Source organism: Corapipo altera, unplaced genomic scaffold (genome assembly GCF_003945725.1).
Source record: "Corapipo altera isolate COAL_440 unplaced genomic scaffold, ASM394572v1 51, whole genome shotgun sequence".
Lineage (NCBI taxonomy): Eukaryota > Metazoa > Chordata > Aves > Passeriformes > Pipridae > Corapipo > Corapipo altera.
In genome coordinates, this window is record NW_020884892.1 from 10,979,578 (window position 1) to 10,994,583 (window position 15,006).

General features: G+C 37.6%; 1 protein-coding gene across 1 annotated transcript in view; it reads left to right on the plus strand.

Annotated features, from left to right (window-relative positions):
• The window catches only part of EIF3H (eukaryotic translation initiation factor 3 subunit H), an 86,332-nt gene that overhangs the window by 59,025 nt on the left and 12,301 nt on the right, over window positions 1-15,006 (plus strand). The window contains exons 3-5 of the mRNA XM_027645680.1: window positions 10,058-10,225; window positions 11,735-11,834; window positions 13,209-13,358. Of these exons, the coding sequence (XP_027501481.1) occupies window positions 10,058-10,225; window positions 11,735-11,834; window positions 13,209-13,358 (418 nt within the window). The remainder of the gene's footprint in view (window positions 1-10,057; window positions 10,226-11,734; window positions 11,835-13,208; window positions 13,359-15,006) is intronic.

Genomic DNA, 15,006 nt, shown 5'->3' on the forward strand with positions numbered 1-15,006 from the left:
TCTGTATGGATCCATGGCCTCCACATGTGTGACACAAACCTTTCACTTCATCTGTAGAAATCTTTAGGTGTAGGGGTTGGTTGCTTACCCTTTCGTAAGCCAGCATGTTAAGAACTTTATGTGTTAGAGTTAGGATAGTAAAAGTTGATTTTTTTCCGTCTCTTTTAAAGAGCTGCCCAGTGATAAGTAATGTTGGATGTGTCTGTCAGCCAGCAGTGGCTGGATCTATAGCTCAAGAACTAAACCAGCAGGGAAGCCGTCACTCTTGGATCTGTCTGCAAGCTAAAGAAGGGCAAAGATTTCTATTGTGGCAGGGATTGCAAGCAAGAGGGTTTGACTTATTTTGTGTGAAAGTCAATGCTTGACAAAGCAAATGTCTGGCCCCGAATCTCGTATTGGAGAGATGTTTTCTCATGTGTCTACTGAGTAGGACTTTACCTGGATGCTGACTTATTTGTACCTTGTGTGAATTAAAGTTATGTTGCTCATGGCTTGAAGACTTGGCTGAGAGGGTCGTACAGCAGAGATCCAAGTAAAGCTGCCCTTGGTTGGAGCTTTCCTACAGTTTAATCATTGCTTTCTAAGTGGGTCGGGTGGGATGTCTCAGTCTTTCTTTGTGTCATGGAGAGTGACGTGGCTGCTGTTCAATGGGATGTGTTACTCAGAGGTGTCAGGTGGAGTTCTAGGAGAGTTTTAAGAGGTATGCTGAAAAGTCCTTGTAACATTGTGTTCATCTAGGTTTTAGACAAAGCTCCTAATTATTGGTAGGGCAGAGAATGAAGTGCTATTCCTACTGAAAATAAAGAAGTTAATGTGGCATTTTACAGCTGTTTGCTCAGTGAGTAACAGCACCTGGACTAGATATAAAACTGGTAGACTTTGTAAACCTAATGTGAATTTTCCTCCTGAAAGGAGCAGTAGATGTTGACTGCTTTGAGCTTTCCCACCCTGTGGGGAGGTCTTTCTCTGCACAGTAGGCCCCCTGTGGAAGAAGCAGGAAGCCCAGTGCTGAAGACACAGTTGTCTTCTTTTTTTTTTTTTTTTTTTAGCAAGTGTACTTAGTGTGTTTGAAAGCTAGATACTTGTGTAATTTTGATTCAAAGGACAGGTTTATGGGGGCAGCTACCATGTTGTTCTTACTTCACTGATTCTCTCTACCAAGTGTTTAGCTTTGTTATCCCTACATGATGGGTGATAGAGGTCACAGAAAACAAATAGTTGTGTACTTTCAACTGAGGAAAGAGGCTGTAGCAATGATTTTTCTTTTAATGAATCTTGATTTGCTATAAGGACAATTCAGGAAAATTGTTGTATGGGGGCTGTGTCTGCCTTAGTGTGTTCAGACCACATTTTGTGAGCTTGAAACTTAAGAATAGTGTGAGAAAATCTTGGAAACAGACCTGTGGATATTCAATACCAAGCCATCAGAAAACTGCTTGCTTCATTTTATCTGGTAACAGAAGATGGGTGTTTTGACTTTAAGTAAGCTGTTGAGGATGTCCCTCCTCTTGCCACTGCCCTTTGAATTTCTGCAATGCAAACAATGAATGGTACAAAATACCCAAACTTTGAAGCTTTACAAAGAAGAGAAATGGGGTTTTTTTCTGCATTCAGGGAGAAGTGAGGAATTTAAAGGCCCCCAAGCCCCTTATGTGAAGTTGTCATTTTTCTTCACTTATTGAAAAGTTTTTAACAAAATGAGACTGACTGACTTGTGATGTGTGCTGTATGACATTACTGAAAATGCAGGGATTGCTGAGTTGTTTCTATTTTGGTGTCTGTCCCTGTTCTACGTTCAAATTGTTGAATATGAAAATCTGTGTTATATTAAAAAGTAAAAGTGACCGTGTAATTCATTAATCTTTAAGCATTTCCAAATTTTTCCAGATAATTGAATAACCTTTCTGAGTATTTATGTAATATAAAATTTCATAAAAATACATTAAACTGATTGACATTTATGTAGGAAAAGAGTTAGAGTTTCACCACACAGTTTTGTGTTATTCTGTGGTTAATTGCTTTGTAACTGGGAGAACTAAGGTGGCTCTGTTGATGTTCTGTAAGGAAAGAGCTTTTACGTATTAATGTAGCCTCACTGGAGGAAACAAGCAAAAATCAATGACCAGTAAAGAAACTTAAGGAATCTTATGGAACTTTAAAAAAACTCATTTTGTAAAGGACGTGCTTAGTTAGATATGAGGTTACAGTTGGTTTTTTACCATACTGATTCCTTTTCATGCCTTTAATCGTACTTTGCATTTTATCAGCTGGAATGATACTTACTGGACAAAATTGGTATAAGTAAAGGCTTCAAGGTGCTGAAATTCGTGGGAATACACTCCTAATAGAAAACAGTTGGTGCTTTCATTAGGCATGTGATGTTTATTAGGAAATGAGATAGCATCTTCCTGCTCTTTTACAAGGAAAGCAAGAATTAAGTTGCCCAGATGGCATTTTTAGTAGTACAATTTACTGCTGTCATGACAATATAGGCTGAAACTTTTTTTCTTCATAAAGATTTCAATCTCATATAAAATTTGTCTTCAGTCCATGTAAAAATAGTAGTGTAATAAGCCAAATGAATGCTTAGATAAGAATAATGTTTACCTGCTGTATAGAAGAAGAAGGATTAAGTGTTGAGTGTTTGTAAAATACTGTGAAGATGGGGCTTTCTAGATAAATGCCAATAAGACACTCCAAATATATGACAGAAAGCCTTCAAAATATGTTGCCTTTTCTTCTGGCCATTGCTTCTTAAAAATCATTGCCAACAAAATAGTTGAATTATATTACTTGATTTCAACTTCAATGTCAAGATGCTAGTTTAAAATGGATTTCTGAACTAAAGCATGCTTTTTGAAAACTCAAGTGTTTTAATATTTCTGAAAGATAGTAATATAATGCTTTTATCCTTTGGAATAATGATGGATATTTTAGAACACAATTTTGCAAGTTACCTTGGCAGTTCTACCCGCCTTATTTAGAACCTTCTTGAGGCTTTGGATGTGTTGGTGTGTTTATTTAAAAACGGAACAAGTTTCCATTATCTTGAGTTGTGTTGAGAATTGTGTGGTCAGTGAGATTTATTTAGCTTGTCCAAAGGCTTATCTGAGTGTTTGCTCATGTGTTAATAAAATGATATAATAGCTTGATGGGTTTGATTGCCTCCTAATTCAGTGGTTATGTGCTTAGACCAAAGCCTTAAGCTGCCTGTCAGAAAACCCTGGGTGAGTGCCAGCACATGTGCAGGAAGTGCTGTGCTTCCATTTGCTACTTTCTCGTTGTCCTGTCACGCACATCCCCATGCTCCCCATTCTCTTGCTCTGAAAACTTGTCCTCATCCTCCTTTTTTCCCACCAGCCACAGAGCTGCCCTTTCCTACCTTACCCTGCTTTGGCAGGAGCTGTGTCCTTGTGCTGGCCTGTGTCTTGGAGCCACCTCTGTAAAGCAACAAGGTGGTGATGGGCAGCCACTGCCTGCCTTGGTGGCGTGTCCCGGCCTCCAAGACAGTTACCCCTGTCCCTACTGCCAAGGCTCTGGTCATCAGCTCTGGTGGGGACTGTGCTCGGGCAACTGCTGACTAAGCTGGTAATAAATAACAGTCTGGAGATTCATGCTTACACTGGGGTAAGTATCTCCAGACAGAAGCACTCCAAATGTTGGTTTTTGTTTTTCTTACGCTCTGCTACTTTTCACTGTTCACCTACTGATTGTGATATATCCTCTGGGTGTCCTATACTTTTTTCTGTAGAGCACAATTAATATCACACAGTGCTGTCGTAAAACCAACATTGAATTGTGATTAAGGTTAAAAATGAATGAGTTTACTGAGCATACACAATGAATTGTTACTTAAGAGTTTTTCCTCTTCTGTTTCTCCCCTTATTTCTCATAAAATGAAGGACCTTTTTGTTTCAGAAAAACATTAAGATGCTTGCAAATCCTCAGTTGCTGTAATGAGCATTCACTGAGATGGTTGTGCTTGCTCTTACTGGAGCAGTAGTATTGATGGCATAGATAAGGGTGATTGCTACAGATGTGCATTCAGTTTAACTCATAGCCCATAGAGAAAATGCAGATTTGTGAATGTGCAGTTTTTCCACCACAGTTACTAACTCATTAGAGCACAACAGTCCCTTAAAAAAAATTTAATATTTGACCAAATGTTTTCTGCCCTTTTTTTTCATCTTTTAGTTTAACAGTTAAAATGGAGTTGAATTAAGTCTTTTGCCTCGCTTTTGTTTTTGTGGTCTTACGACTGACTATAACTCTTGGACTTTTGCCTATTTTCAGGTGATTTTTTCCCATCCAGCTTCTTACAGTCTCTGGTCTGCTTAGCTTCCAAGTTTAGAGGAGATCAGGTGCTCTCAGCCCGGTATAGCAAAAGTGCATAAAATACAGTACTGTTTTGTAACCCTGACTTGATATTTTAGAGGAGGAAATTAATATTATTGAGGAAGGCAATATTTACTTTTAATTTTTTTTTTTTTTTCTCCCTGAATAGGAGAATTGTTGAGTTACTGAGCTTGTGCATTTGTCTTGGGAGAAGTGTGCGTGTGAGGTGGTTGGATATAGATAAAAATCTGCAAGTATTTGTATGCATATGTGGCACATAGTTTAGCTTAGGAAATATATTTCAGCAGTATCTAAAGGCTTTTTCAGATAAAACATTGCCTCTGCTGGAATTAATTGTGAATTCTTATTTCTCTTTGCCCATCCTTTTTATTTGTATTTTTTAACCAGAACAAGTTGTTTGTGGTATTACTTATATTTGTATCTTCACAATTGGAATTGTTATCAATAGATGAAGTTATTGTGATTCATAGTTTTTTAGACAATTAATTGAGATTGTGTGTGGAGGGGAACGAATTAATCTGTTGTATCCATAATTCTCTCCGCTAAATTAAATTAAATAAATCAATTTTCCTTCTTTTCAAATGCATATGCTGGCTCCTTGAACTAGCATCTGCTAACTTGGGTTAGTCATTGAAGATACTGTCTGAAGCATACATGTGGTTTGGCAAAGTTAATATGTATAGAAAAACCCAAATTTTTTGTGCTGTGAAGTGTATAGCACTTGTTCAGTACGCGTACTACCACATGGTAGCACTTCAAAAGAGACAAATTACTGCCTTAAAAATACTATCCACATTAGTAGTAGTGCTATAAAAGGGATATTTTTCAATATAGCTGTTTTTCAATATAGTTTCACCAGATTAACCAAAATTTACCACGTTCATTTTGCCAGTTAAATTCAGAGAAGTGTTAGTGCAGAAGCTGAGTGCTGGCTCTTCTAATGGATTGTTGTGTACCATGGAAAGTATGCCTAGTCCTGAGTAAATTTTAAGTAGTTTTGGTTGATCTGTCTTCTGGGTGTTCAACATTCTGCAAGGAAACAATATCCATCTTCAGGTTTGAGGAGACTGTTGAGGGTGAGGGAGCAGTAAAGGTCCGCCTTGTTCTTGAACCAGTGACTTGCCCTCGTGAAGGCCTGTGCACCTTTTGCTGTTTGAGCACATAGTGAAAGGACAAATTCGTGCAACATGAGTCAAGACAGGCATTTAATTGAGAAATGCAGACCGAAGGCTACGCAGATGTTGGTTGTTGCCTACTTTGTGCAGGGTCCACTGCAGTGAGCTGGGTGAGGAGCACCGTAAAACCGGTCAGTCTGTGGCTCGTAATACTGGGTACAAAGGTCTTCCACTGGGGTGGGCCTTGGCTTTTTAGGAGGCATGTTGGTTGCTACTCTTAAAACCAGATTTCTTAAGGCATATCAATTTAAAGTATGTTTTGGAAATTAAGGCCTTGAGCATCTGAGGTGTCATCAAATGTATTGCCTCCAGGCCACCGTTGATCAGGGTCGCACATGGAATAATGTTTACCGGCAATCTGAATGTGCCCGGGTGGAAATGCATCTCCTCTGATGGTAATGGTAACTATTTAAAGACTAAATTTCATCAACATGCACATTTGTATGTGACCACATGAGAGGTGAATTCTAATGAATTGTTTGTAAAGAAACAATTTAATGATAAGTAAACTTCCATCATATATCAGGTTATTGCAAGAACACTTGTTTTGGTAGTGTTTTTGGAATAAGCTGTTACTTCAAGAAGGTTGTGAATTTGCTAGTTGTTGTGAAACTCTGGAGTCTTAGAATTGTTTGCATTTTAAAATAATCATATGGACCTTTTTTCAGTTCCTCAGCCTATTTGACCTATTCTTGAATCAGGTTTTCAAATAGTGAAGTTATAGACCAGGGATATTTTAAGGTATAGAAAACATGGCTGAATTGTCCCAGTGTTGAACGGGTCATCACATCAGTGCTCAGTTCTTGGCCTTGTATCTGATATATGATATAATTTTGTTGGGTTTTGTTGGTAACATAGGGTATATATCTCTTAAATGTTAAAGCCCAGACAAAGCCACTAATGTTGCCAGTACTTTTTAGAAAAAAACCCAATGTCTTTGTTATTTTAGTATTTACTTTAATCTTTTATATTTATTAAACCAAATTGAGTTCAGGGGGAAAAATACCCACCAATCTACAGTAACAGGGCCTACTGTCAAGGTTTTTCAGTTGAGGCATTTTGCTAATACAAATACACACAAGTCAGTCATATTCAAGCAAAATACCCATATTGCGTAGTTTTGCACTTTTTCTGCTTTTAACAAATTATAGTAACACTTTCTAGCTTCATTAATCCTCCCCCATTTGTTTGCAAACTAACAAAATATCACCCTTTTAGAGGGAGGAGGGTGTTTGTTTGTTTGTTTGTTTGTTTAATAATAACAAAAGAGAATCTTCTGTTAGAAAAAAAACACCCCAGAAAGGTGCTCAGGAGGTGCATGATGGCTCAGGAGACAAAGGTTGTGCATTCTCAATGCAAGCAGCGCCACCAAGAAGTGCAAACACAACTGTGGGGTTTCCTTCTCATAAGGACACCCCTGAACAAATGCTTTGCTTTAAGATGTAGGTACGCTGTTTAAATGTAGGGTAAAGGGGGGAAGCATCCTGGTGTGGTTGTTCCCTTTTCTTTGCTCACCTCTGTTCTGGGCGCTCTCAGACTTAGTGGCACTTTTTAGTGGCAACTTTGCAGTGTGACTTGGGAAGGACTATGACATGGAACAATGAATTTATTAGAAAAAGTGCATGACTGTCCCAAATCCTTGCAGATTGAGGACTGTGTAGACGGAGGAGTGAGCTTTTACCCAGTCTCTGCTAAACTTCTAGGTAGAAAGATGATGTTCTGGATATTGGGCAAATGATGTAAAGAAACAGTGGTAATGGTATCAACAAAAGCAACTTGGGGGCTGTTATCCATTTGTGCAAGTTGGCAGCTTGTTGGAGCTATCTAGCTACTAATACATGTTATAAAATATATATGTTTGGTTAAAAGAGTTTCCATTTCTCCCTGGTGGGGACTGCATCATGTTTTAATTTCTGCAGTTGTTTTCCTAAGGCAAAGATGTTAGCTATTGATGCTTTATTGGTTCTTTGACATTTTTTCCACTATTGCCTTCATTATCATCTAACTGCTAACAGTCATGAGAGGAGGAATTGCTGAGTTGAAATCTGGGTGGTTTTCGTTAAGTCCTCTTTCTTCTGGACAATATCTCTTACATCATGCTCAGTTACATGTTTGTTTAAGAAAAGAAGTTATCCTGGAACTTGGTTACCAGTTACCTCTCAGATGAACACTTTTAAGAGTATGATATACCTTTATTTGACTCAAAAAAATCTGGAGGTTTTCTTGGGGTATTCCCACTCTTCAGTATTGTACTTCTCAAGGGAAGAATTATCTGGATGTGTCAACCACATGATTTCATTGGAATCTATATCTAAGTATCTTTTCCCCATCATTACATGACCACCCCTGCTTTGGCAATGTCCACAATTACAAGAGAATTGCCACTGCAAGGAGTAGTCTAGCTCAGCTGTCTAAAAGTCCACATTTCATTTCATTCTTACAAAGTCTTTTATCTCTTTCAGCTGCTTTTGAAAATCCTTTCTAGTGTTTCCTCTTTATGGCTTCATTTGACTAGAAAGGATCTAGCCATAATTTCATTTTTTAGCATGTTGCAGCAAGTCATGTAAAAAACAAGTCTTTCTTTCCACACAGATAATAATTTTGAAAAGCTTATTTTAACCAAAATAATTCATTCTAGCTACATTTAATAACTGGATCGTATGCTTTTTCGATTAAAAATTGTGGTCAGAGCAGGAGTCTTTTAGTTTGTTCTGGGGAGGTCTGTGTTCTGAGGTCTGCCCCCCCAAAAATCAACCAAAACCTTTTAAGTTTAAGGACTGAGCTTCTTTGACAAGCTAGATCTTAGCTGTGCTTTTGAGAGAAATGTTGAGATGCTGAAGCATCGGGGATGCTGGATGAGGAGCTTCAGACTGACCACTGTTTCTGGACGTTGTACAATGAACTTCCTTTGACCTGGCAGGGGGAAGGTTTTCATTCTGACTTTGAAATAGCTCTTAGATCAGTTCTGCAGGCTCTGCTGAAGAGCGTGGTGGCATCTCTAGATGGGCCTTGGTTTAGAAGCAGGCACATGGTGCAGGCCTTTTCTTTGCTGGCTGAGTGTTAGGGACTGAAGCTTGGGTGGGTTTGCTGTACTAGTTGTGGGGTGTTGTATTATCATGGTGCCCTGGATGAAACACTAATTTCAAGCCATTTCTATTAAGATACTATGAAGTAGATTCCAATCACCCACATATGCTGATAGAAGAAGTCTGCCAGGGTTTATATAAGTGTTTATAAGTGTTACTTTAAAAATACAGTCAGTCAGATATGGCAGTTTAAAGAAAAGGGCCAGAGACTGCAGAATGTAGTTTGTGTTGTAAGGATGGGTGATAAGTTGGAAAAATATTTGTCGAGTCCTGAAAAATGTCTCCTAGTATCTTTAATATGTTTGGATTTTATTTCCTTTTGAAAAAGTACGGAGTGGAGTCTGAAAATGTGGCACATTCTGCCCCTAATGAATTTGTGTTGCTTTTTTATAATGAATATCGTGTTTTCATCTGTGCAAGGAGAAGCCTTAAAAAAAATTAACAAAAATGAATGCATAAGGGGTGCGTGTTTTATCTTTGTAGTTTTTGCAGCTGCAGACAAAACTGAAGGATTGTGTAGTGTTGTTGCATTTGATTTCCTGTTGGTTGGCTCTGAGCATTGGTTCATCTGATAATCACACTGAAATCTGTTTCCTTAAGTTTAACCAGCAGGCACTGTCTGTCTGTTTAAAAGGTCTGATAAGTGATAAGGTGTGTTTCTCTGCTCAATGGGATTATGTTAAATATTCCTGAATAGAATTCTGTTCCATAAATAAAATTTATGTGGTTGATCCAATGAAACATTACAGCTGTTGGTGTAAAAAGCCTGAAAAAAAAAGTTGTAATCTTTTTAAAGTAAATTACTGTATATAGATGTGTGTGTATTATATACAACAGTATGTACATACATGCATTCTTTGTATTTATATACATCTAAAAAGAAGAAACAGTGTTGAAAAAGAGGAGATAAATACAGTGAAAACTATCTGACAGCTATCGCTGGTCCCTCAGACTCTTAACATAAATGTAGTTTTTTGTTGTGAAAAAGACACAGATAGTTTATAATCTATTTCTTATACTCATGAAATAATTCTCCTTTTGATTCCACAAGTTAATTCCAGTCAGTATTGCAACTTAAATCACAATATGTCTTTGTTACTAATTGGCAAAATGTTACTGCTTAATGAAACCCAGTATAATTTTTTTTTATGAATGAGCAAGGTAATGCACACTGTAAATGACGTGTGACAGTTTGTTGATCACTTTAGCAATTAAATGCAGCTGAAAAAGTCTGCTTACTCAGGCTGGTCTTACTCTCATTCTCTGAGGAAGCTCTGGATTTTAATGAAGACAGTCCAGCAGCGAGTAAACAAATTTATGGGCAGTTGCAAAAATGAAAATAAAATAAAATACAATTTACTCATTTAATATCAAGCTTTCTCTCTAAATAGTACAAATTGTGTAAGTTTACTTTTTAAACATACTTTTTATTTAATCTAGTTCAATACCAGATGGAAATGATGCGAAGCCTCCGCCACGTAAACATTGATCATCTTCACGTTGGCTGGTACCAGTCCACGTACTATGGCTCTTTTGTCACTCGTGCCCTCCTGGACTCCCAGTTCAGCTACCAGCACGCAATTGAGGAGTCTGTAGTTCTCATTTACGGTTAGTATGAGGTTTCCTTTATTATTCTTTTCCCTTCTTAATATTATTACTACTATTTTTGTATTCTGTCTTTTGCCTGTAAGAGTAGCCTGGCAGGCCTTTTCGAGTAAATACCAACCCTGTGTCTACGGCAGCCTCAGCAGCAGCTAAGTCTAGACAGGGTTTCCTTCTTTCTGTTTATTTTTCTTGCTATCAGAGCCCTGATGTGTACGTTTTGGAATGCTGGAGTAGCTGCTTCATTTTTATTCCTTCATCTCCCCTCCCTCGTGGAAGGGGCTGGTGGAACCCGACCAGATGTCTAACAAACCCCGCTTGCTAGCGTGTCTGGCTCTGTACGTGACTGACCAATCATCGCACGAATTGCCAAGTTTTTTTTATACCTCTGACAGAAGCATACAAAACCTGGACTGTTTCTTAGCACAAAGATTTTTTTCTTTTCTGCCTATTTAATGGTGTTTCCTCAAGCTCTCCAGACCAGATGTTCTGTGCTGTATCAGAACCGTAGGCAATTTAACAGCTTTATAGCCTCCCCCTCCCCAAACACTCACAGTTTGCCATATCTGGCAGACTTGCATATAGTTTCCAGCTGAGAAGTAAATGTAACGTCCTGAGTATCTGTCAGAAAAAATACTAATGAATACGATCAATCTTATGAGCTGCCCCAAAATTGTTTCAGTATGTTAACAATTGGATTACAGTAAAGAACAAGTTGTTAAAGTATACTTATATTGGCTGGAAACATTGCATCATCAGACCTTGATGAATTTTCCACTTGTTTCAGTCTATTTTGGTTTTCATTTTATCACCGATTGCTAAAAGTTTTACTGTGTTAAGTTTCAGACAACATGAATGTTAACACAGCTTTTATTCTCATGTTGGCATGCTTCAGCCGTTATCATGCTGCAAGTGTTAAGCTTCTTTGTCCAAGGAATGTAACAGTTTGTTTAGAAAATTTCCCCCTAAATTCAACAGAGTATGTCAAGGCAAAAGGAATCATTTTATATACCAGTTACATTGACATACACGAAGCAGCATGGCAACTTGATCTGAATTAGCTTATTGCTACTCTAAAATTACGTTTCTTAATATAAAATATAGTTTAATGAATATTTTAATTTACCGCATAATAGCTGGAAGGAAAAATCTTTATTTAAATGAGGTTGCTGTTACGTAAGTTCTGTGGATAATTCATATGAAAGAAAAGAAAATGTGAATTGACCTTTAATGTGGAAATAATGTGAGTAGAATGAGTCTAGGTCCCCCCCATGTTCTCCAACTTAAGTTTACTAATTCACTTCACTGTATATTGTTGGATGTATTTTACCTTGCGGTACAATAGGATTGCCTTTGCTATAGTGTCTTTTTTGTGTTCATTGTCTTAATTTTTGTTAATAGGACTACTTAGTTATTTTCCTCCTGTTTATGTCACTCAGATATTTAAAAATAAAAAAGGCAATCTGAGTTTGTTAATACTGCTGATATTATGCTTCCTCCATTTTTAATTAATAGATCCCATTAAGACTGCCCAAGGGTCTTTGTCCCTGAAGGCGTATAGGCTGACTCCCAAACTGATGGAAGTTTGCAAAGAAAAAGACTTCTCTCCAGAAGCGTAAGTAACTTCAAAGAATGTTTTCTCATAGGGTTTGCTGAATTTGGGGTGCAGAATAGTACATGGGGTAATGAAACACTGTGTTTTAAAATCTCATGTAACAGTGCATGCTGGAAAAATGGATCTATGTCGGTAGTGATAGATGAGCACTGATACAGGGGGCTGAGAGGGCATGAAAGTCAGTCTTTAGGCATCAGGGTAAGTGGTGGAACTTGAACTGATTTTGGGGCTAGTCAGTGGATGTGCTGAGAGGACCATGGAGAAGATAGCTGTATCTGGGAACCGAGCCAAAAACAGACAAAAAGAAATGGAGGAAGGGAAATACCTGGTCTGTCTTGAAGGAAAATAGAACAGGTATTCTGGAATAGCTGTTGCTGTGTATTTATTCCAAATTAACTCCGCCATGTGGACACAATCTTCTGGAGTAAAGTAGGATAATTACTCTGTTTCAGAAGATGAGCCGCTTGTTACAGATGTAGGCCTTAGCTGGCATCCTTTCCCTCCAGCAGCTAGCTATTCAACAGCAAAAGCACAAGCACGTGTTAAAATTACTTCACTGAGAAAAAACATAATCATTTCGTTGCTTGGTGTCTAAACATTTCCATGATGAACAAGCAAATTTGTGATTAGTCCAAAAAAAAAAGGGGGGGGGGGGGAGGAGGCAAAATCGAAAAGATTTTATTCCAAAATCCAATATGAATATAGAGAAGTTAAGGCTGTATTTCCTTAGAAACTTGTAGATCATGCTTTTATTTCCAGATTTAATGAAAGGTATTACTGTCTGCTTTATTATAAAGCAATAGCAATAGTTTTTATGCATATTGTAAAAAAATACACACTGGAAGTTTATATTTTAATATTCACCATAGAATTTAATTATTCCAAAACATAGGCTATTTTGTGAATCTGATTTTTTGGTCAGTAAAAATTTTAATTATTCAGCTATTTGGGAAATCATTTTTCATTGTAGTAGTTATGTTAAATATATTTTAGTGTCATGTGGTAACTAACTGTTCACTTTTATTTGAGAAACCCTGATGGCAGGGAAATCAGTAAAATATTTTGGAAGGGGCAGAGTTAATCCTGTCAGTACAGTCTGTTGCTGGAGGCTTTTTTATGTAGGTAATGTATTAGCAAGCAAGGCAGCTGCTTGACTTGTGAGAGTTTTTCCTAGAGCAGCTTTTCCTAGTCTTTGTAAACGTGAGGTTTTGCCATGCAAATGCGCTCTTACCAAAACTTCACTCATGTTAGATTGTGGAACTATGACAATCAAGAGTTTTTACAAAATTGCCAATTGTTGGAGCAGCAATTCAACAAAGAGAATAAGAGAGGTACTGGTTATATTGGTAAATATTCTTTAACTTTTTCTCACAGCTTGAAAAAAGCAAATATTGCATATGAAAACATGTTTGAAGAAGTGCCCATTGTAATTAAGAATTCATACCTGATCAATGTGATGTTGTGGGAACTGGAAAAGAAATCTGCAGTAGCCGATAGACATGAATTGCTCAGTCTGGCTAGCAGGTAAGTACTTGTTACAGTAATGGATGTACTTTTATTCGCTTTCCCAAACCACAGTTGAACACCTTGGGTGAAATCCCAGTCTCATTACAGTCCGTGCAAGCTTTGCCTTGACTTTTAATGGGGTTAACACTTTACCATTCATGTTCCTTTGCTGAAGGAAAATTGCATAGTAAAACTGTAGTATTAGATTCAAGGACTAAATTCAGTCCTTGAATTAAATCCACATATACCTGTTCTGCTTGTGCTATGGATTTCTTCAAGAAAATGTGGGCACTCAGAAAATTTAGGCAAATAGATCTGTATATAAAAAAAAGCTGGTTGTTAAATATTCCTTAAGTAATTATATGAATTATTTTAATAAAAAAGAAATTGCAGTTGTTTTACTTTGGTAGCAGGATGAATTTGAAAATAAAATAAAATAATAAAGGCTCTGAGAAACTGACAAAAATGCTCAGACTGATTGTCATGACAGCCAGCATTCAGAATGTCAGAAATTGAGTTTCTAAAATGATCTTCTTATAACTTTAAGAATAACACTTTGTTCTTGTAGCACTTTGTCCCGAAAATACACTTCTGATTACAAAGCTGGAATGCCTTCTAGCAGTATGATCAAGAATTTGGTGGTGCTTAAATCTTACACAACACAATACAGTTATTTGGATTATTATTGGGCTGACCAAAACAACCAGATACACAAAATGATGCAGTATCTTGTTGTATGTAGAAACTGGGTTTTTGGGGTATAACACTCTACTTACACATCAAGGTGTTGTGTGCCAAGCTTCTGATCCTAGTGGTCTCTTTTCTTTTTTTCTTTTTTCTGCTGCCTGCCCCCCCCCCCCCATAAGACTGAAGATAATGATCCATATTTCTAGTGGAAATTTTCTTCTCTGTCTACTTGAGCTTATGTGGAGGTATTGAGAGATCTGGTAGCTTTTAGAGAAAGTGGTTAAGAGAGAACAAGTATAGGGTTGAACTCTGCTGGGGAATTTACAAATATCACAAGTGATACTTAGTCAATAATTCTGTCCAGTAAAGTTGTGACTTTGAGCATTGGAATTAATGAAGTGAAGAATTTTTACCGAGGTGTTCAATCTGTTTGACTCCACAGGCTTTTTGTCAGGCTCTTTCTTTCCTTGGTCAAAGATCACAAACCTTATCTCATCTGAGGAGAGGGTGGACGCTGGATGTAGGAGATGACAATGATTTGATTGTGAGCTCTGTCATTTTATTGTGAAAAAGAGGACCATGCTGAGGATACAGCAGGTTTCCAGGTGACCTGACAGTCCTTGGTTGTTTCTATGAGTTTGCTCCTGTATAAAGGGCTGGGACTACCCAGCACCCTGGATCCTAGCAAGGGGTGCTGCTGGTCAGACAATACAATTCTGGAAATGGAAAGTAATTTGAACAGATCACAAGCCACAGTTGAAGTTTTTCATCAGCTTTACATCTTACATAGTAACTGTTCAGTACCACTGCCCTGGCTCAAGATCAAAGATAAGAACTGTACAAATTGTTTTCTGTTCTGGAGTGATGGTGTTAAAAACCTGGTGCAAGACAGGCTTTTGTGTTGGTCCTCAGATCAGTAAAGGGGACGAGAAGTGAACAAGAGAAACATGAACCCAAAATTAAAAACAGACTTTCCAGG